Source organism: Rhinolophus sinicus, chromosome 17 (assembly GCF_057876585.1).
Source record: "Rhinolophus sinicus isolate RSI-liver-muscle chromosome 17, RSI-T2T, whole genome shotgun sequence".
In the NCBI taxonomy this organism is placed as follows: Eukaryota; Metazoa; Chordata; class Mammalia; order Chiroptera; family Rhinolophidae; genus Rhinolophus; species Rhinolophus sinicus.
In genome coordinates, this window is record NC_142517.1 from 168,937,993 (window position 1) to 168,959,900 (window position 21,908).

The window sequence follows — 21,908 nt, forward strand, 5'->3', positions numbered from 1 at the left end:
TAATCTAATAAGTTCAAGACAGATATTCATAAGGAAAACTAAGCAATCTCTCTCTACAGTAGAATAAAAATTTAGAGCTTTAGAAACAATTGCCTACGGTTTCCTCAGTCTTCCACTTTGTTTTGTGATGTATACTATAACTTGTGGTGAAATACACTTTCAACTAAAATGTTTATAAATGTAAGAATATTTGTCTTAATTTTCTTTGTATAAATGTTGTACCTTTATCTTTATTTTTATATGCTATGGTAAGTATAAAGATAAGTTGATGTTACTGATCAATATAATAAAGTATAACTATTGATCTTTCTTCAATGTCTAAAAATGCCTATATTTTCTTATTTTGGAATACAATTTTGTGAGTAGAAAAATAGCTTTGCTTACTCTGCTTTTGTCTTCTGGCATTTCTTAATCACAGATGAGATATTTTCCCATGGTAAATAATTGTACTTTCTATCTCTTCTAATCTTTAAAGTTTCTCTTTAAATATGATGTTCTGAGGTTTTGTTTCTATGGTTCAGGATGTGTAGTTATTTTTATTAACTTTCTTGGTATCCAGTTTCAATTAGAAGATTTGTGCGTCTCTTCAATTTTGGAAAATTTTCAGTCATTCCTTTTATTCTCTAATTCTATACCAGCTTTTTAATGTATTTTTGTAGCCTCTCAACCACTACTTTCTGTCTCTTAACCTTTGTTTCATATATTTTACCTCTTTATCTTTGGGTATTAGATTAGGGAGAATTTCTCAGTAACATCTTCTAATTTGCTAATTTCCTCTTAAATTATGTTTAATTTAAAATTTTTGTTGTTTGTTTCTTTTCACTTTTTATTTTGAAATAATTATAGATTAACAGAAAGTTTCAAAGATAGTCCAGAGAGTCCTAGTGTTCCCTTTAGTCCATTTCCTCCAATGGAAACTTCTTATGTAGGTAGAGTACAATAATAAAGCCATGAAATTGACATTAGTACAATCTATGTTTATAGTTCTATGCTATTTGAGTGCATGTAGATTTCTGTATCTATCACTGCAATCAAGAAACAGAACTATTCCATGACCACAAAGATCTCCCTCTTGCTATTCCTTTATAGTGATGTCCACCCCTTTCTATCCCACTAACCCTAATAACTGAGAACCACTAATCTGTTCTTCATTTCTATAATTTTGTGATTCAAGATTGTTATATAAATTGAATCATACAGTTTATGACCTTTTGAGACTGACTTTTTTTCACTTTGTATTTTGCCCTTGTGTATAAATAGGCCCTCTTAATTTTTGTCCACTGTGTCAATTTCCATCTTTTAATTTGTGTGCTTAGACAAATTATATTTAATGTAATTATTGATATGTTAGGGCTTAAGTCTGACATTTTTGTTTTTGTTTTCTGGATTTTCTCTGTTTTTTGTTTTCTTTTCCTACCTTCTTGTAGGTTACTTAAACTACTTTTTATAATTCCATTTTGAATTATCTATAGTTTTATTTTATTTTATTTTTTAGTGTTACCTATTTGTACAGATTCTTTTAGTGATTGGTCTGAGATTTATATATATATATATAAAAATTTGTATATTTATAAAATTTGCATATAGTTATAAAATTTATAAAAATATATTTATATATTTTATATATATTTATAAAAATATTTATATATTTATATAAATTTTTATATAAAAAGATTTATAGAAAAAGATTTATACATTTATTATATATATATATATATATATATATATATATTACCACTGTCTCCTGGTACCAACATTTTATCAGTTTAAGTGAAATATGGAAACTTTATCTCCCTTTAAAACTCTTTAAATTCTCTCATTCATAATACAATTTTCTTAAATAGTTTTTCTATAGTCACTGAGAACCATATCAGACAATGCTATCATTTTTGTTTCAATTGTCAAATACAGTGTAGAAAACTCAAGAGGAAAATCAAAGTCTACGATATTTATCCATATTTGTGCTCATTCTTTCTTTTTTCTGATTAGAGAGCTTCCTTAGCCATTTTTTCTAGGGTAGGTCTGATGGTGAAAAATTAGTTTTCCTTCATCTGAGGTTGTCTTTCCTTCTTCTTCATTCTTGAAGAATAGCTTCACTGGATGTGGAATGCAGAGCTGACAGTTTTGTCAAGCCCTAGAAAAATGTTGTGATTCTTTCAGACACAATAGTTTTTAATGAAAAATTGTTGTTATACAAATTGCTTTTCCCTGTTCGTAAAGTGTCATTTCTCTCATGCCACCTCATTACCACTAGATGGTTGTGAAAGTGCCACATTCCCATTTGGCTTCCTTGAACAGGAAGGAAGAAGAACAGTTAATGTCTAGAGGTTTTCTGTCTTTTAGAAAGTAGGTGTCCCTTCCTGGTCTTTTGGTTAAAGAAAGCAGGCTTTTTTGGAATTTTTTTTTTTCTTCTGCTTGCTATTCACGTTTCTGGATTGCCAGATTTTCTAGCATTCAATTCAGAAGAGGAGTAAAAGAAAACCCTGGGAACTCACTGCTGGGCTGTTCCTCAGGTCCCAAAGTCCCTAGCTTGTCTGCTTTCTTCTCTCTGCTTTTTAGAGTTTGCTTATGTTTATTCTCTCTATATATTTTATTATACATTATACCCATGGTTTTTTAAGCTATACTTAACCCAGTCTAGAGATTTTCACCTTTATTGAGTCTTTTATTTCCGTGGTTAATTTTTTATTTCTAATTGTTTCTTTTTATATTCACCTGTTCTTGTTTCACTTTAGCCTAATTTTGTTTCAACACTTTGTCATTTTTAAAAATGAATATACTTTCTTTATCTCTTTGTGGGTTCCAAATATACTTGTTTTAAAGACATTTTTACATTTCCCTGATGTTTTCATTTAATCTGGAGGAAATTCATCTTCCAATTGCTTTTCTGGAAGTCATTTTAAAATGTTCCTTTTCTTTCTTATGTTTTGACTCTTTGATTTTCAACTCATTGTGAGTGAGAATTCCACCCCCACCACTAATTGTGCTCACTTTTCCTTGTTAATGTTCTTGAGTCTTTCTCCATTCAATACTACAGATTTTTAATCTAGAATCAGATCTTAATTTGGGCCTCAGGACGACTGTTCCATGTTTACACTAGAAATAGAGCAGATATAATCACTGAGCCCATGATGGCTTGTTCCAAGTTGTCTGCTTTCTCCTGTCTCCCTGGATAGACAGATGAATGCCTTTTCTCAGCATAGGTGAGAGAGCCCTGTTTGTGGGTCCAGTCAGCAAGCCTGGCTTCTGTCCTTCCTTCAGATGAAGTCAATCATTTTATACTCAGGATAAGAACTCTCAGCTGTCTCTGCCTGTTTCTAGAGCTAAAGTATTTCAGGCCCATGTTTTTTTTTGTTTTGTTTTTTTTTACCTGCTTATTGTATTTTGCTTTTCTTATGTTTATGGTACATAGAGATGTTTGGCTAATTTTTGACCACGGTTGTATTATTTTAGTCATCTCTTTTTATATTTACTCTGTCACTGCTATTGCTTTAGAGCAGAGGAATCTTCAAAGCATGAACTTACAACACTCTTTTTATTGGAAGTACTCCAATTTCCTTTAAAATGACTTTTCCCCTCACGTTTCCAAAATAAGTGCCTAAAATAAAGTTTGAAATCGTTCTCTGTTATCTAAATTCATCAAAAGTTTGTATCTTTTGGTTTTATTCTAAGAAGTGAGATCTCTCCCTATGAAAGCATTCTATATATGGGTCAGTGCTCTTCTGCAGCCAATATCCTGAATAAATCATGCATTTCTGTGGTTTTAGTTATTGTCTGAGCTGAGATATATAAAATAGTATATTAAATTTTATTTTATCTACCATTTTTTTTTAATTTCTCTTGTGATACATATTGTCCTGACCCAGATAGCTTCACAATCTCTAGAAACCAACAAAGAAAGATCATATATTCCTGTTTTTCCTCCGAGATTATCTTTTGAATGGCTTGGGCAAGGTTTATAAGAATTAGAATTCCTGTACCATTGCCTTGGACTTTGTAAGCTGATTTAAAGCAATAGAAGTTATGGTCTCTGTTTAACAAGTTTGAAAATCAAATACTTATTTGTTAGAACTATTTATCAGCACCTAATATAAGTAAGTAATTGCACTACTATTGTATTTTGTAATATAGAGAAACAGTGAACAGAAAGTCTTGTTTTACGTAACATAGCCTTTAAAATATAGTTTTTGACAATCTATTTTTATGGGCCACTATGCTACTATGCTAAGAGCTGTGGAAAAATCAAACATGGAAGCTAATCCCCATTTCTTTACAGGTTATCTGAGGAGATAAAACACTAGTGACCATAGTACACAGTACATAATGATGAATATTATGAGGTAGGCATAGAGAAAGTGCTGTGGGTGTTGGGTGGAGGAAGATGACTTCTAATAGGGAATACGGGAGACATGAATTCGGAAAGATTTCTCAGAGAAGATGCCATTTGAGCAGAATGGAGGGATGGTAGTATTTGGTATGAGAGAAGGAATATTCTGGGTATGAGGAACAAGCAAGCTAGGAGATATGTATAACCAAATAGATGCTATTAGTGTTTTCTTTTATACTTTGTTCCTTCTCTCTCCACATTTAATCAGTAAATGAATCAGAGCGCTCGTCATCACTGGACTTGTCTGGAAATCGTTTCACTCCTCATTTTTCCACTAACATATCCTTGCTTACATTATCTTTCAACAACTTTAATTGAACATTAAAAAGTTCTCTTCATCTTAATCCTACCTTGTCCCCTCCATCTCTTTAATTGGCCCTCTATAACAGTTTTAAAAATTATGTATTTTTTATGAACTTTCAGTTACATCACCTACTTTCTAATAATGACTGTCTGGTGTTATTCAAATCATATATGGAATCCTGACAGTAATAACAAAACATATTCACAGGGTGATATTTGTGTTTTGTGATTTTTCCTTTCATTTTTTTCTTTTTTATTCCTTTTGCTTAACTTTTTGTTGACAGACTTTTTTTTTTTAAGAAGAGTTTTAGATTTACAGAAAAATTCAACAGAAGGCATACTGAGTTCCCATTTATCCTCCTCTTCACACATAGCTTCCCCTATTATTAACATTTTACATTAGTCATTAAAGTATTACATTGTTATAATTAATGACCCAGTATTGATATATTATTATTAACTGAAATCCATAGTTTATTCCAATTACCTTAGTTTTTACCACATACCCTTTTCTGTCTCAGGGTCTCATCTGGAATACCCTATTACATTTAGTTGTCGTGTCTCTTAGGCTCTTTTTGTCTATGACAGTTTCTCAGACTTTCCTTGTTTTGATGATTGCATTAGTCAGAGCTCTTTAGAGAAACAGAATCAATAGGATATATAGAGATTTATTATGAGGGATTTGCTCACATGATTATAGAAGCTGAAGTCCCACAATCTGTCTGTCATCTGTAAACTAGCCCAGGAAAGCCAATGGTATAACTTCAATCCAAATCTGAAGTCCTGAGAACAAGGGGAGCCGATGATATAAATCCTGGTCCAAATGGATTTAGGCTGTCTTTTTTTTCCTAGTTCCTTAAGTTGTAAAGTTAGGTGGTTGATTTTAAATCTTTTTTATTATTTAATTTGAAAGAGTAGTAGCTATAAATTTTCATCTTAACACTACGTTTCCTGTATCCCTTAAGTTTTGGTACACTGTCTTCATAATTTACTTTTGCTCCATTGATTGTTTAAGAGTGTGTTGTTTAATTTCCACAAATTTCTGAATTTTCCAGCTTTATTGCTGTTATTGATTTCTAACTTCATCTTATTGTGGTTGGAGAAGATATTTTTATGATATGTATCTTTTAAAATCTATTGAGATTAATTTGTGGCTTAACATATGGTTTATCCTGGAAAATATCCTATGTATACTTGAGAAGAACATATATGCTATTGTTATTACATAGATATTCTGAGTGTGTATTAGATCTATTTGATTTACTATGTTTTTTAAATCTTCTATTTCCTGGTTATCTTCTTTTTGGTTGTTCTACCATTATTGTGTGGCGTATTAAAGTCTCCACAATTATTGTAGAAGTACTTCTCCTTTTAATTCTGTCAGTTTTTGCTTCATATGTTTTGATGGTCTGTTATGAGGTGTGTGAATGTTCATAATGTTTATATTTTCCTTCTGTACTGAAACTTTTTTTAACATGTAACTTTTTTTCATTTAAAGTCTATTTTGTCTGATATTAGTATAACTACCCTTTCTCTTTTGGTTTATATTTTCATGGAATATCTTTCTCCATCCTTTCACTTTTATTTGTATATTTGGATCTGAAGACAGCACATAGTTTGATCATGTGTTTTATCCATTCTGCTAACTTTGTCTTTTAGAGATTTTAATATATTCACTTTAAACTAGTTATTGATAAGAAAAGATTTTTGTCATTTTGCTATTTGTTTTCTATATGCCTTATACCTTCTTTATCCCTCATTTCCTGCATTACTATCTTCTTTTGTGTTTAGTTGATTTTTTTGCAGTTAATTATTTAAATTATTTTCTCATTTTCATATATATATATATATATATATATATATATATATATATATATATTCTATAGCTATTGTCTTTGTAGTTATTATGAGGACTACATTTAACACTCTAAAGTTATAATATCCTAATTTGAATTTATACCAGTTTAACTTCAATAACATAGAAACACTTCTTCTTTGCAGCTGTGTTCCCACATCTTTCAATTATTGATATCACAAAATTATATCCTTATACATTGTATGCCACAAAATATAAACTAATAATCTTTAAATTCATTAGTCTCTTAAATTTTGTAGAAAACAAAATGTGGAATTACAACCAAAGTTACAATAATACTAGCTTATAGACTACTTTAAAATGTATTTGTTTCTTAAATCATTTAAAAATCAAAAAGTTGAGTTACAAACTGTTGATATAATAACACTAACTTTTATAATTGCCCATGTGTTAAATTTTATTGAGAGTTTTATTTTTCATATAGCTTTGAGTTACTGACTGGTGTCTTTCATTTTACCTAGGACTCCCTTTAGCATTTCTTGCAGAGCAGGTCTACCTGTAACAGACTCCCTCAACTTTTGGTTTTCTGGGAATGTCAATTTCTCCCTCACTTTTAAAGAACAATTTTATAGAATAGAGGATTCTTGGCTGACAGTTTTTTTCTTTTAGCACTTTGACTGTATTGGCTCATTTATTGGCCCATTACCTTCTGGTCTGCAAAGTTTCTGGTGAGAAATGAGCTGATAATTATGTTGAGGATCTCTTGCATGTGATGGGTTACCTATCTCTTGCTGTTTGCAAGTTCTCTCTTTGTTTTTAGTTTTAGAAAGTCTGATTATAATGTGTCTCAATGTGAGTCTTTTTGAGTTCATCTTACTTGGAGTTTATTGAGTTTTTGAAGTTTATATCATGCCTTTCATCAAATTTGGGAAGTTTTCAGTCATTATTTCTTCAAATATTCTCTCTATTCCTTTTCCTTTTTCATCTCCTCTGGGACTCCTATAATGTGTACGTTGGTCTGCTCAATGGTCTTCCACAAGTTCCTTAGGTTATGTTCACTTTTTTTCAATCATTTTTCCTTTCCATTCCTGAGACACACTAATTTCTATTACTCTATCTTCAAGTTTGACAACTCTTTTTTCTGCCTGCTCAAATCTGCCTTTTAATTTATCTTGTGAACTTTTCATTTCAGTTATTATACTCCAAAATATGTTTGGTCTCTTTTTATTTTTATTCATATGTAATTTTCTTGACTTTATCCACATTTTCCTTTCGTTATTTGAGCACTTTTATGACAGTTATTTTAAAATCTAGTAGATCTGCCATCAAATCTTTTTCAGGGACAGTTTCTGTTTATTTATTTTTCCCTTGAATGGCAATAATTTTCTGTTTCTTTGTATGCTGATGATTTTGTGTAAAGAACTGGACATTTGAATCTAATAATTTGGTAACCCTAGAAGACAGATTCTTTCTCTTTCCCAGAGTTTACTGGATTTGTGTTATTGCCGTTTGTTTGTTTTATTGGTGTAAGCTGTCTCTGTCTGGAGGATTAGTCTGAGGTGTAAATGTAAGGTTTTCTTAGGTCTTTTCTGAGTTTGCATCTTTCCCTGGACTTGCACAGTCATATCTAATTTCTTCTGATATGCACTTGCTTTTGAATTTCATACTTTAATGTCTGGCTCACAAAAGGGGAAAAAGAGAAAAATGAAGAGGGGTAAAATGGGCGCTGACCCTTTAAATCACCTGGAAGTCATTTCAGCCTGAGGAGAAAGGACTTGTAACAATAGGAGAAGGTGCAACAATGGATACCTATCTTTTTGTATGCACCTCTGAGATCAGAAGCAGCAATCAGTGATCAGAACACAGATCCCTGATACTTGGAGGACCAGATCCACTTTACTCACCCTGGATGCCACAAATGGTGTGCAAGCTTCTTCTGAAATATATGTATGGTTGCCTGCCATGGGGTTTGCAAATTGGGGATGGGTAGCAGCGAATGTATTCAGAGCTGAAATTGACTGAAATTAACCAAAATTTACCATACAAGTCTTCCCCTGGAAGTTACAATCCTTCAATAGACTCCAGAATCCCAAAATGGTTATATTGGACAGATTGTTCCAATATCATTGTTGTTTAGATACACAGATTCCAGGTACTTCCTACTCTACTATATTCCCAGCATCATCTTTCTATTGAGATTTGTCTGATGTTTTTCTCATGACTAGACTGGGTTATAGGTTTTGAGGAGGGAGATCACTGAGGTAAAGTGCCATCTTTATCACATCACATCATATCACATCACATCAAGAGTTCATACTATCAACATAATTTATGTCCTTAATAACCTGGCTGAATTAATACTTGTCAAGTTGTTCCACTGTAAATATACTTATATCCACGTTCCCCCTTTCCATACTCTACTCTTTAAACAGAATTCACTATGGGCAGCCCATACTTAGGGGAAATTATGCTTTCATTTAAAAATATTTTTTATTCCTAAAAACAAGCTTATGAGGAAGGCAGAAAATAATTATGCTTTCCCAACCCTATTTCACACATGGAAAAAACCCTGAAGTTCATGAAAAGCGATTTGACTGTGGTGTCATGACAGATAAGTAGAAGGGCAATATTAGAAATTATATATGCTCATCAGTGATTTTTCAAGAAAAAAATTTCTTGGCCAGCCACAATCAAGACTCTCTAGGCTTTCCTTAGTTTTCTATCTTTTTATAATTTTCTCATTTCTTAGTTTTTCTGGTTCTGACTCTGTTATAGTTCAGAAAGTTTTCCTTGTTCTTTGATCATGGTCTTCTCTATTTCCTTCTCTTTTACACTTTATTTTTATATGCACTTTTAATTACCACTAGTTTTCCCAAAATCTGATGAAATCTCACTGATTTTTCTAAGGCAATCAGACAATTGTGTTTTCAGTTTATGTGATTATCCACATGGATCCTGAGTTTATCCTATTTCTTTCATGAATTTAAATATCTCAAGAGCATTCTAACTAATCAATACTCAAACCTTTCTAGACCACGTCTAGCCCTATCTTCATTTTCAATGATGACAACATTCCTTAAAAAGTTATGCTCAGATGACTTTTATATTTTTATCTCTAAGTAAAGAATTTCTTCTTTCAAACTAAATGGCCCTTCAGAGAGGAAAAAATATAGAAAAGATAAAGCTAAAATAGGTACAACAGCTTGTTTCAGATAATATATAGTTTTAGATCATGGATAATCAATTACCAAACCTCTCATGTATTTTACTGATTATGTTCCCTGCTACTGAATATAAAAATTTTCCTGGAATAATGAGAAAGCTAAATAATATTTGAAAACAGGAATATATCCTTATATTTCATTGAGGATTTGTCTTTCTTAAACACTTCTGGGATTGGCCTTAAAGTTTAGGGCCTGAAGAAAACATGGAGATATTTTGAACTACATTTTAATGTTTTTGTGTAGAATAAAGAGCTGGAGAAGTATGCATGTATGTATTTTGAGGTTTCTTTCTTCAGTTAAAACTCCTTGGTACAAGTCAGAGAGAACATTGTGCTTGTATCTCTATGTTGTCCCAGTATTTGTGTGCTCTATGAGCATGTAGAATGTGTGTGCATTTCTCTATTATCTTTATATCTATATTTTATCTATCCTTTATAAAATAAAAGTACCATAATATAGTTTTCAAATCTTTTTCATTTACATAGTACATGTTTTCATGTCAATAAATACAGATCTATATCTTTAAGCAGATATTCTTTGATGAACTTCTCATTCAGTTTTTGGATCATGAGGTCAATCTCAGCTTTGAGACTAACCTAAGAGTCAGTAAAGGGTAACTGGGTCAAGAAGGGAAGAGGCGGAATCCATGCAAAGTAGGTGAGGAAGTAAGAAAGAAGCTCGGCCTGGAATCTCTTCCCTCTGTGAAAGTGAAGTATGTGAGCACCTCTTTCTCCTCTCGCCCCTTCCTCATAACTCTTTTTACACAGACTATGTAGAAGTTGCCTTAGCACTGTCATAAGAAATATTTCTGACAAAGTAACTGATTCTTTCTAGTGGCACATAGAAAAGAGGGTGCTGTCTCAGAGTCAGAGTGATGGGACTGAGTGGAAAAGAAAGTTTGTTCTGCTTAAATGGCAAATTTGAGGAAATTTACAGAGGCTATAGTCAGTAAACAGTGGCAATAAAGTCCATGAGAAAAGGAGGTGGCTTATGCCTTAGCACTGTGAGGTTAATGACACAACAGTTCTAAGAGCCATTTCCTGGCCCCCTTTTTGGACTGCTGGAAGATGGGCAATTTGGGATTTTGAGAGGGATTTAAAAAAAATTTTTATTACCATTTTAAACACCTTTGGGAGAAGATTATCTCAGAAGAAAACCACCCCCTTCTGCTCCCCTTTCCTTATCAGCCATCAGACTAAGCCACAGATGCCATATAAACATAGGCAATTATTAAATAATTTTGATATGTGTTATTTAAAATTTTAATATGCATATTATAGGAAAGTATCACTTTTCTAATAAATTATACCTACTTCTCTTGCAGAAATAGATGACAAGAGAGTGACCAACACACAAGCAGAAGTAAGTTTTCTTATATTTTTATATTAATAGGTGTTCAAATAAATTAAAATACAATTAGTTTGATTTGATGTGATGTAAAATATATCAATATAACTGTGATGTAAAAACTAGTTTGAGGGTGGCCGGTTAGCTCAGTTGCTTAGAATGTGTTGCTACTGACACCAGGTTGCCAGTTCGAGCCCTGCATGGGCCACTGTGAGCTATGACCTCCTTAGAAAAACAAACAAACAACAACAACAAAAAGTTTGCTTTTCCTGACTTAACAAAGAGTAAAATGTGCCATTAAATTTCTGCCTCTAGGTTACCTTGATTCTCTACCTATGAAATGATAACCCCTGAAAAAAATTCTAAAATAAACCATTGCTTTTAATGGCAAGAAATGGTATTGATACTTTCAATCTAGTGACTGCTTACATATGAACACCACAGGCTAGGGAGAATCAGTGTTGGAATACTGGATCAAAAAGATGGGGGACAGGTACCTCTAAAGGGTCTTCTGGTGTGTGGAACCAAGAGCAGATTGTGAGGTCAGAGTCCCCACATATACATGTAAGAGTTCAGATAGACAGAGCCACAGGAAGCTAGGGGAGCTGATAATATAGAATATATAGAATACAAGGACGTAAATGAATTTGAACCCAGAAATAGAACAAATATTGAATAAGATGCATGCAGACTTAGGAGTCAATTCTCATGGCTGCATTAATAGGCATATAGCAACACTCAGGAAAATGTAGAAAGAAAAAAATAATAAAATACTAAAAATTTAATGAGATTGTTTGAAAATGCTTTGGAAAATAAACTCTTACATAAATATAAAGTAGTTTTATTACTTAAGTTTACTATTATGTTACTAAACAGTCTTTTCTGTAGAATTAATTTCCTACTTGGCTTTTGAATATTTGTATGGAAATAAATATGTAAGAAATCCTGGAAGTGATTGCTTCTCAAAATCAGCCAGATTCTCAACAATGGATCAAAAATATTTTCCTTACACAGTTGCTTGACTCTGCTGATGCAGTTGGTTGAAACTGTAGTTCAGTTTTGGGGGAGTCAAAAGTTCTATTCAGATTTTCGACTGGGTGGGGCATCGGCGCCCATAACTCCTGCATTGTTTAAGGGTCATCTGTAGAGACAGAGAAAGAAGTGCTGATCCACTGTGTTTAGATGAAAGTGTTGAATAGCAGTTTTGTTAGGAAAGGACTTATCTTTTGAACATAGAAAAGAATATTATCTTAACATTGTAATTCCAAGTAAATGGAAATATTAGATTGAACCTATTAATTCCAGAGGGTTATAGATTGGTATTACTGACCAAGGACACTCATTCCTCCAGAAACACTTGACAATTCTAGGAACCGGATAATTATCCCATGGGCATAGCTTTTTGAGTATATTTTGTCCTGGCCCTTAAGCTTTTCTTTCAAATGGAAAGGATTAGTGTCTCTTTTTCTGTTATAAAAATAAAAGACTGTTACTAGGTAGAAAAAGAGTGATTTCAAGACTGCAATGGATAAAGAGTTTTATGATAAAATATACGCCAGCTTTATATATCTCTTAATACTATGCTATCAGTGGACATGTATATAATTTCTCATTGATTAGAATTCTGTTTTGTGACGGGGAAAATCAGAAAGCTCTTTGAAATATGACACAGTGTTTATTTCCCTCACAGGGCTGATGGCATTATTTTTTTATCCAAATATAAAACCTTTACTTTTTTCTTTTGGTCCACAGTCACAAAATGCATCCCCTAAGCAAAGGAAGCAGAGCGTGTACACACCACCTGCCATGAAAGGTACTGTTCAGGTACTGTTTCGGGTTGTTCTGAGTATTGAGCTCATGGCTGGCAAGCTGTCTGTTCTCAAGGACCATATGCTTAATAATAAGCTAGCTCAGGTCTCCACTCCACAACTTAATAACATGACATTCAGTAAGACACTTTATTTAAAACTTTAATCAATAGTAAAATAGGTGGTTGAAGAAAGGATAACTAGAGATGTCTCAGCATCTGTCTGGAAATTCAGATTTTCCAAAATAATGACAAAGGTTATTTTACCCTTCCTCACACATTTTCCTTGAAGAGATTTTCCAGAATCCCTAATTACTCTGGCCAGTATTGTCAGATGATTGTCATTCATTTTCTTGGCTTACGAGAAGTAGAATTTGGGAAGATTTAATGTAAAGTGGTGTCTCATTTCTTTGTGTCGGGAGCAGTTCTGAGAAATCCAATCAAATAGTGTGAAGCTATATATATAACAGCTGTTGAAATAACAACTAAGAATGCTAGTTCAGATTCTGGCATTTTCTCAGAATTTCCCCCCAAAATTGGAACTGCTAAAAGAACATCTAAGTGTATCAGAATGTTGACCAACATAACTTCCAGGAAAGGCTTCTTTGATTTCTCACACCAAAATGTTCCTGACATAAGGCAGAGCGTGTCCAATCCAGTAGCTCGTGTTCCAGTCTAGGGCTTGGGCTGTCGGCCCAGTGGTTCATCATATAGTCGTCCAGCTTGGTTTCAACTACAGGCGAGGCCAGCTGAACAGCTTCCTCTGGAGTCTGGAGAGATGTCTAAATCGAGAGTGAAATTTTCCATTCTCTATTCTCTCTAGATTTGGGGCCTTTTCAGGGAGGTGGGATATAAATGGACAGACACACAAATAGCTACTTTCAGTAAACTTCCTTCCTATGCAGCTATAAAACACCACGTTTGCCTGTTCATAAGACTGCAATAAATAATGCAATCATCAGCATTGTAGTTTATTCCAGGGTAATTATTGAGACCATCAAGCATCACCCTCTGAAGATAAATGTAATCATTTTGAGGATATTTTCCCTATTGTAAGTCACCTTGTATTTTCAAGACATATCAGTTTTGGCATGAATGGGCAACAATGAAAGATATATGTCTGCTCATTTAATGATTTCCTCTGTTCTATTTAAGGTTAGTTTAACTAAAAAAAGTAATACTGTTCTTATGTCCTCAGAGAATAATAGTATTATTTTTAAATCGAAATCTGAAAATCAAGGTCCCAGGGGCTCATAGTTTTCATTATATTTAGTTCTCAAATATCATAAGAATGTGGGATCTTAACATTTATGGAAGATAATCATATTGCAGATTTTTATATATAACCTTACTACTGTCAAGGCCTCCAAGATGGTCATTCATTGATAATCATTTTGGTCATGGGTTAAAGGGTTGAGAAAGCACAGTAATTCTTCTACGAGGCTATCAGTGTGTTATTATAGGTCACTTAGGTCCTAATTTATAACCAACCAGTAAATAGCGAGGTAAGTCTCCTGCTTCTGATAAAAGAGAAAGCTAAATCCATTTGTTTCGTTTAATCTATCTGTCTCTAAGAACTAGAAATAAATATTTCAAGACAAAATTAAGCAATGGTAACATATGGTACATTATGAGCACCTTAAAGAAGCTTCAATAAGAAAGATGAATTAGCAAAGGAAATGTTATTGAGATGCTAAATACAGTAATACAATTGCTCTGAAATGCATAATTCTTCAAATTGCAGTGGAACATGCAATTATTCAGTGTAAACAAATGTTTGCTGTGAGAGCAGAGCAGCAACAGATGTGGTTAAGGGTTCTGAAAAAAATCACTGACAAAAAGGCCAACAAGGGCTTCATGAAGGACCCAGTGAGTAACTGCTTAGTAAATCAAATCAAAACAAAACAAAACAAAAACAAATTAGCAAGATTCTTTTATTTTCCTCTCTTACTAGGTTGTGAGGTGTTATTGAGTACAGTGGCCAAAGTGGTAGTAAGGGAGAGATGCTACATCCCACCTGTGCCATTTCAATTAATGCACAGACAGACTAGTCTCCTATCCCATACATTAATGTGTTTTTCCCTCTTTCAGTCACTATGGTAGTTATGGTTCCAGCATTTTTCAGGAAACATAGACATATCCAGGTTATCCCTTGTAATGAGGAGTTTATATAAAGGTACACAGGAGAAGACATAGAGCAGAAAAAAGCATTTTAACAGGCACACTGTCAGGATTGATAGGCTGATGATTCCCAAATTTATATCTGCTGTCTTAATATATCTCCTGAACTTGGGACTCCCTTTTCCAACTAACTACCACATTTCTTCACTTGAATGTTATTAGACCTCTCAAATTTAATATATCCAAAACCAAACTCATTGACTCTTTTTCTGGTTTTCTCCATCTCAATAAAATGTATTCAGCTGTTGAGAACAAAAACCTTTGCGTAATCCTGACCCTAAGCCCTTACACAACCTGTTGCCTACACTTGTTAGCTTTATTTCAAAACACACCCCTTATCTGACTACCTCCCATATCTTCCACTGTTACTACCTTGTGCAAACCATCATTCTTTCTTGCCTGGGCTGCTGAAGTAGCCTTCTAATTGGTCTCCCTCCCTGCTTCCGCTGTTGGTCCTCTACAATCTAGTCTCCATATAGAAGCCAGAGTAATTCCTCTAACTCACAAATGTGAGCATACCATCCCTTTGATCAAAATCCTCAGTGGCTTCCTGTTACATTCGGAATAAAATTCAAACTCCAACCATGGTTTACAAATCCCTGAACGAGCTGCACTAGCCTCCCTCTTTGACCTCATCTCCTTTCACACTGTCCCTTGTTCATTGGTGTCCAACATCGTGGCCGTTATTTGCTATTCTTAAACAGGCCAAATAGACTTCCACTTCAGAGCATTTGTACTTTCCATTTGTTCTGCCTCTTCTTTATCCAGTGGCCTCATAGTTGGCTCAGCTAATGTTACCTCCTAAGATAAGCCTTCCTTTCCTGGTAATTGCCCCTTCTATCATCATTATCTGTATCTTTACACACTGTCTTATTTTTTTCCATAGCACTCATCATGATGTACCTAAAATGAGGTGTCCATGACAACAGTTTTGTTCATTTGACTAGGCCCAGCACCTAGAACATATGCCTGGCACATAGTAAATGCTCAACAAATAGTCGTTGAATAAATGAATTGTAATTAACTGGGTAATTCAGCCACATTGTCATCTGATCAGAAGCAGATATCTCTTAAGCATTGTTCTACTAATTGTAATACTTATGACTCTGCTTCTGTTTCTCTTTACTTCTCTCTCTGCCTGATTCTCTCTTAACTTTTGTGTTCCTACTTATCCATATGCTTTTGTTTTTCTGGTATACTTTTTTCCACTCCCCTCTCCTCTCCTCTGGCTAGAGAGAAAATCTGATTTGGTAAATTAGTTACCATCCGGAACAATGCAACGGTTGGGCTAGATTCTTAAGAAAGGTCATCTCATGGACCACTGGAACAATTAGGAGGTTGACTTTGGCTAGGGACTGGTTCCTGGATCAATTAGTTCATGGCTAAAGTGGGAGCATCATGTGACACAAACAGTGATAATGTAAATAGAGGGATCTAGATATTGCTTTTTTTTCTCCAGGGGTGTTTCATGGCTTGTCCAGCACATTGACTCATAGAAAGTAGTAATAGATTTAATACTTGATCTGGCCATCTTTCTAGTCATAAATTTGTAGGCACTCAAAGTTGTCAAAGACCTTAAAGATTAACTACTGCAACTATCCAGTAATGACAGAATTATTTTCACTGCATTTAACCTCAGGGTATTTAATTGGCTATGCTCTCTTGGAGATTCAAATGTATTAGGCCTGGGGTGGAGCCAGATAATCAAAAGTTCCAGGTGATTCTGCGGCAGCAAGTATAACGATTGACACATTCAAATATCTAATTACCTACCTAACATGGTTTTCTGTATCACAAGTAGATAGCTCATAGAGGTCAAAGATGACTATAAGATCAAAATTAATATGTTCAAAACTTGCCCTTCAATCTTCTCCACAACAAATAGATTTTGTCCTCCATTGTTCTTCTCCGGAAATGGACTTTTCGTCTGTCTAGGTGCTTATTCCTGAGTTTTGGAATCTCCAGTGACCCTCTCCCTCACCACACTCTGGTTAACAGTAAAGCACTACGCCTTGTGGATTGCACCCCATTAGATTTTCTTCACCTTTCCTCTTCTTTTATGTCCAGGGCCACCACCATACTTCAAGTCACAATCATCTCTTTGCCAGCATATAATTTGTTGCTCTCTACCTAGTCTTTCTCTTTTGCCTCCCATCCACTTTCTATAGGGTAACCAAAGTGAATTTTTAACACACAAAGTAATTATGCTACTTTCTAGTTAAAACTCTTCAATAGTTTGCCATTGCCATGAGATAAAAACCCTATTCCAGAGCAAAGTTTTCAAAGCTTACTGCCCTATGTGTACAACCTACCTCTTTTCCTGATACCTTCAGTGTCTCAGCTATACTGGCCTTCTGCCAGCTTCTGAATGCACCAAGTTCTTTTCTGATTCAGGAAAGAGTTTGCACATATTTTTCCATTCACCTAGAATGTTCTCCCTTGCCTCCATCTTTCCTCATTCTTCATGTGGTTAACTTATATTTAGCATTCAAGCCCTGTCCTTAAAGGTCAGTTTCTGAAAGGAGCTTTCCCTAAACCTCTACTCTAAGTTCTCTGTAGCTACAACTCAATATTAATAATTATAAATTCTCTATAGTTCTTTCATTGCAAATAATCACAATGTCCAATTTTTTTATTTAGTGTCTGTCTTTCCAACTAGACTGGAAGTGATCTATGTGAGTGATGGTGTGGCAACAGTGACCATGTCTATTGTGTTCTCTACCATATTTGCAGGGCTTAATATAATGCTTGGGACATAAGCCATACTTATAAATGTACTTTTAAGTAAGTTTTAAAAATATACCCAACACTAGTATTGGTGCATGAATTATTTCCTTAGGATATCTACCTTCTCTCTGGTTTGTCTATTAGAATGATATTTACTCTATTGAGGCCCCTAGAAATTTGTATTCAAGGATTCTTGTTCGATATCTTATTACTATTTGTGGCAAATTTTAAAATGACAACTATCGAAATATTTCAAGACATCTATCACGTCCTTGTCTCACCACTAATTTCGTTCTTTCCAGGTTAAATATCTAGATGTCAAATATGCTTGCCAGTTAGTCCTTCCACATTCATTCTTAATCTCCTAATAAGCTCCACTTTGCCTATATCATTCTAGAAGTGCATCAGTCAAAATTAACCTAATACTTAAGGTGTGGTCTGACCAGAACAGAGTGGAGACTTAAATTAGGCCTGTCACCTACTTCATCCCAGATAATTTAATTCTGTCAATGCAACCCAACAGCTTATTAGCTTTTTCTGGTAGCTATATACATTGGTGTTAAATAATGAGCTGACAAATAAATTCAAAACTTTCAAGCCTTTTTTATGTATTGCTTTTAAGCCATGTTATTCACCATGTATTCCCCATTTTAAAATTACGTCCTCTTTAACCAAGAAGCAAGACAGTGCTGTCATCCCAATGTTTCCTCTTGTGAGAGTGAGGCTGTCACATGAACATGTCATATTTCGTACCATGATTCTATCATCCATTCTATTTTCTATTATCTCAATTGCATGTCATCCATGGATAAGATAAATTCATCTTTGGAATTTTTATCCATATCTGTTGTCAACATAGCAAACAGAAAAGCTCAAAGAGAGGGCCCTGCAGCACAATGATCTCTCTCTACTTGATATTGATTCCCTTGAATGCCACCATTCAATCAGTTATCAAATAGACTTATTATAGCAGGATTCTATCCCTCAACAACAGAGGATATTATGAACACTCTTCTTAGATACATTGTTATATTTTATATATCTTGTGCTGACCACATTTTTCATCTATACAGATAAGCCATAAACTTATAATATATATTATGTATAAAAATGACAGAAGTTGAAGTTTGCATAGAAAACAGACTCACTTTTCAATTACCGTACTATATAATATGGTGCTTTATAATTATGTAAGTAGAAAGTGCTGAAGATTATCAGAAAAATGATAACTGACTACTGAATATCCATGTGCAATTCTCTGGTGTTTATATGATGGTCAGCCTTGTAATTTACAGAACAGTCAATTAAATTATTGTTGGATAGCTTGAATCATGTTTTCAGAAAAGCGAAGTAGGTTTGAATCTTGGGACAGGAAATGGCTGACTCATTTCCACCCCCATTTTGTGTTTGTGTGTGTTTTACTGGAATTCAAATGCCTTCAGTTGAAGAGAGCAAAGCAAGTGCTATTGATTTAAAAAAAAGAATCTGAACACGACAAACAGCAGCTGACTGAAAATGGCTTTGTATAGCAGGGCATCTTAGTATTACATTACCATTCTTAATGCATAACAGGTCAGATTTTTCTTGTACTTCTGAAAAATATTTTCTTCCTTTCATTCTTTTTTTTTAAATTAAAGTTATTGGGGTGACAATGGTTAGTAAAGTTACATAGATTTCATTCTTCATAATTTCTTTAAAAGAATAGCTTAGCTACTTCATTGTCCAGAGATCGTTCTTTTGATAAGTCAAATAGGTCTTTGAATGCTTATGGCTTTGTAACTCCTACAATTTTTTTTTCTCCAAGGATGGTTATGATCTTGATATTTTATCTCAATTCAGCCTCTTTTCATAATACAGCAATAAATGCAAATGAGAAATAACCCAGGAAATGCAAAAAAAAAAAAAAAAAAAAAAAAAATCAAACCAGCCCAATAAGAAATCTAAAGCAGTTTTTGGAGGGTGGTAGATGACAGGGCAAGAATGTGACGTATAATATTAATTGAAGGATAATCTTCAAATCAGAGAAGGGTATTGATCATAATAATTTCATGGAAACTGACATAAAAACAAAAAACGTGGACTTTAGTGGGCAAGTGATCAGGGTTCAAACCTCAGGACCTCCACTTACTAAATGTTCAACTTCAGCAGCGGTCAGCCAGTTTCACCTGTCTCTCTTCTCTCGTAGGTAAAAGGGAGGGGATACCAACCACCCCGGATAGCTCTAGGGACAAAATGAAACAATATGTGTAAAGAGAATGCTTAGAACAGGCACACAATATGTGGGAAATAATTTGAATATTTATTTGAACCTTGGATTGAGTTGCACACTCTCATCCTCCATTTGCACTGACCCCTGCAGAATGGAGGAAGGAGTGGGGAGAAGAGACTGAGGAGGGGTGAAAGGACTTGGAGGAGAATGAAGTACAGAGCTTTGCTCTCAAGTCAGTGGGAATTGAAAAGTCAGGGTTAGAGGTGCCTGGTCCTAAGAAGCCTGTGGATTACCAAGCCTTACAACATGTGCTCACTTTTATTTGTACTAGTCTCAGGAGGATTTGTGGATTTAAACTTTGACCTTTTACTTTCTTTGTAACAAAATCTGGCTTTTGCTTCATTTTACCTAGCTCGTCCCCTCAGACACATTTCCCTCATTTACCAGCTGACTAATAGCCCTCTCAGAGGTGTTGATATTTAAATTAATAAACCTTGTATTTCAAAAAAGTTTAAGAACAAAATGATAGTTAATGGTAAATTTGGGGGTGCTAAAGAAGATGATACAATAAATACTTGCAACCAGAGCGATGAGCAGGAAATCACATCGTATAAATTCAGCCTAAAATTAAGCAACATAGCTAGATTAACAATAATTATAATGAGTTGTGACCAACTCACTCTTCCTGATTTCAAGCCTCATAGAATTGTGACCAAAAACATATTCAAAAGGAATAGACCAGCCTGTTCTCATCACTCTCTGCACATTGAAAATCTAAGGCAGGAAGAGAAGGTAGCAAGATCTTCCAGCTTCTCATCAGGCATCTCCTACACACTGCATTCCTTTTGAAAACATTTCTGAGCCTCTGTGGGTGTTCTCCAGGTATTGCCTTTCTAAATCATGGCTTTTTTTTGTTTGTGCTGGCTCAGTTTATTTACTGTGCAGGGTGGGGCTTATTTATGCAACTTAAGAAATGTTTTAACAGATTTCTAGATAACAAGGAACATTCTAAATATACGTGTATGTGTTTTGTTTATTTCTTTAAAGAAATATGCATCTATTTCCAGATCCACTTCCTTCACTTCTGTTTCATTCCTTCCAGTAAGTTTTAAGTTCACCTTTTCTCGTATCTTTGAATGCAGCGGAGGGGCATTTTGAAGACCTGATGTGAGAACGTACCTTCTTGAAAGTCATTAAGATGTCCTGTTTTTCTGAGATTAACATTGAGGGTGAAGCAATAGGAAAATGTGAGCAAGTATGAGTGGAATTCCTATTTTATATTATTTTCATGGTTTATTCAGTTGAAAGTCTAAAGGATCTGGAGGTGAATTCTATTGCAAATTTGAAATTTGAGACAAGAAACTTAATTTCATGTAGTGCAACTTATACTTTAAAAAGGAGACCATTATTTGTTAATATAATTCAATTCATGTGTCTATATCTACATATCTATACATATCTATATCTATATTTACCTATTGTAAAATTAATCTTTTAAATTTGCATCTCTCTGGACAAATAATATCACTTTAAAATTGCTTCCTTCCTTAGAATTGGGGGAAGAGATGAACTTTTGCATTTGATTTGAACAGATGAATGAAGACCCAGTATCTTTAGGTCTTTCCCAAATATGTAAATTGTAAAATTCAGTTGTGTAACCACTAATAATATACTACCACAAATCACATATGAGCCTCCACTATGTGTCAAGTGCTGAATTAAAGTGGTGTGGCTGTAGAGATGAAGAGTGAAGCCCCACCCTATAGGAAACTGGTCTAGAAGAAGCAACACACAAGCAGACAGGTCGAGCTGACCATAGATCCTTGAATTGGGGGTTGACAATTATCGGGGGATGTGAGGAGACCCATGTTAGGCCTGGGGAACCAGAGAGTGAGGCCACTTTCAGA

At 34.2% G+C, this 21,908-nt stretch overlaps 1 protein-coding gene across 3 annotated transcripts in view; it reads left to right on the plus strand.

Annotated features, from left to right (window-relative positions):
• Positions 1-21,908, plus strand: part of PPP1R1C (protein phosphatase 1 regulatory inhibitor subunit 1C) — a 103,095-nt gene that overhangs the window by 40,199 nt on the left and 40,988 nt on the right. For 2 of the 3 annotated variants that reach the window (XM_019752828.3, XM_019752829.3), the window contains exons 3-4: positions 11,055-11,092; positions 12,830-12,901. In XM_019752828.3, coding sequence (XP_019608387.3) covers positions 11,055-11,092; positions 12,830-12,901 — 110 coding nt within the window. The remainder of the gene's footprint in view (positions 1-11,054; positions 11,093-12,829; positions 12,902-21,908) is intronic. The other variant, XM_019752827.3, reaches the window with a different exon arrangement.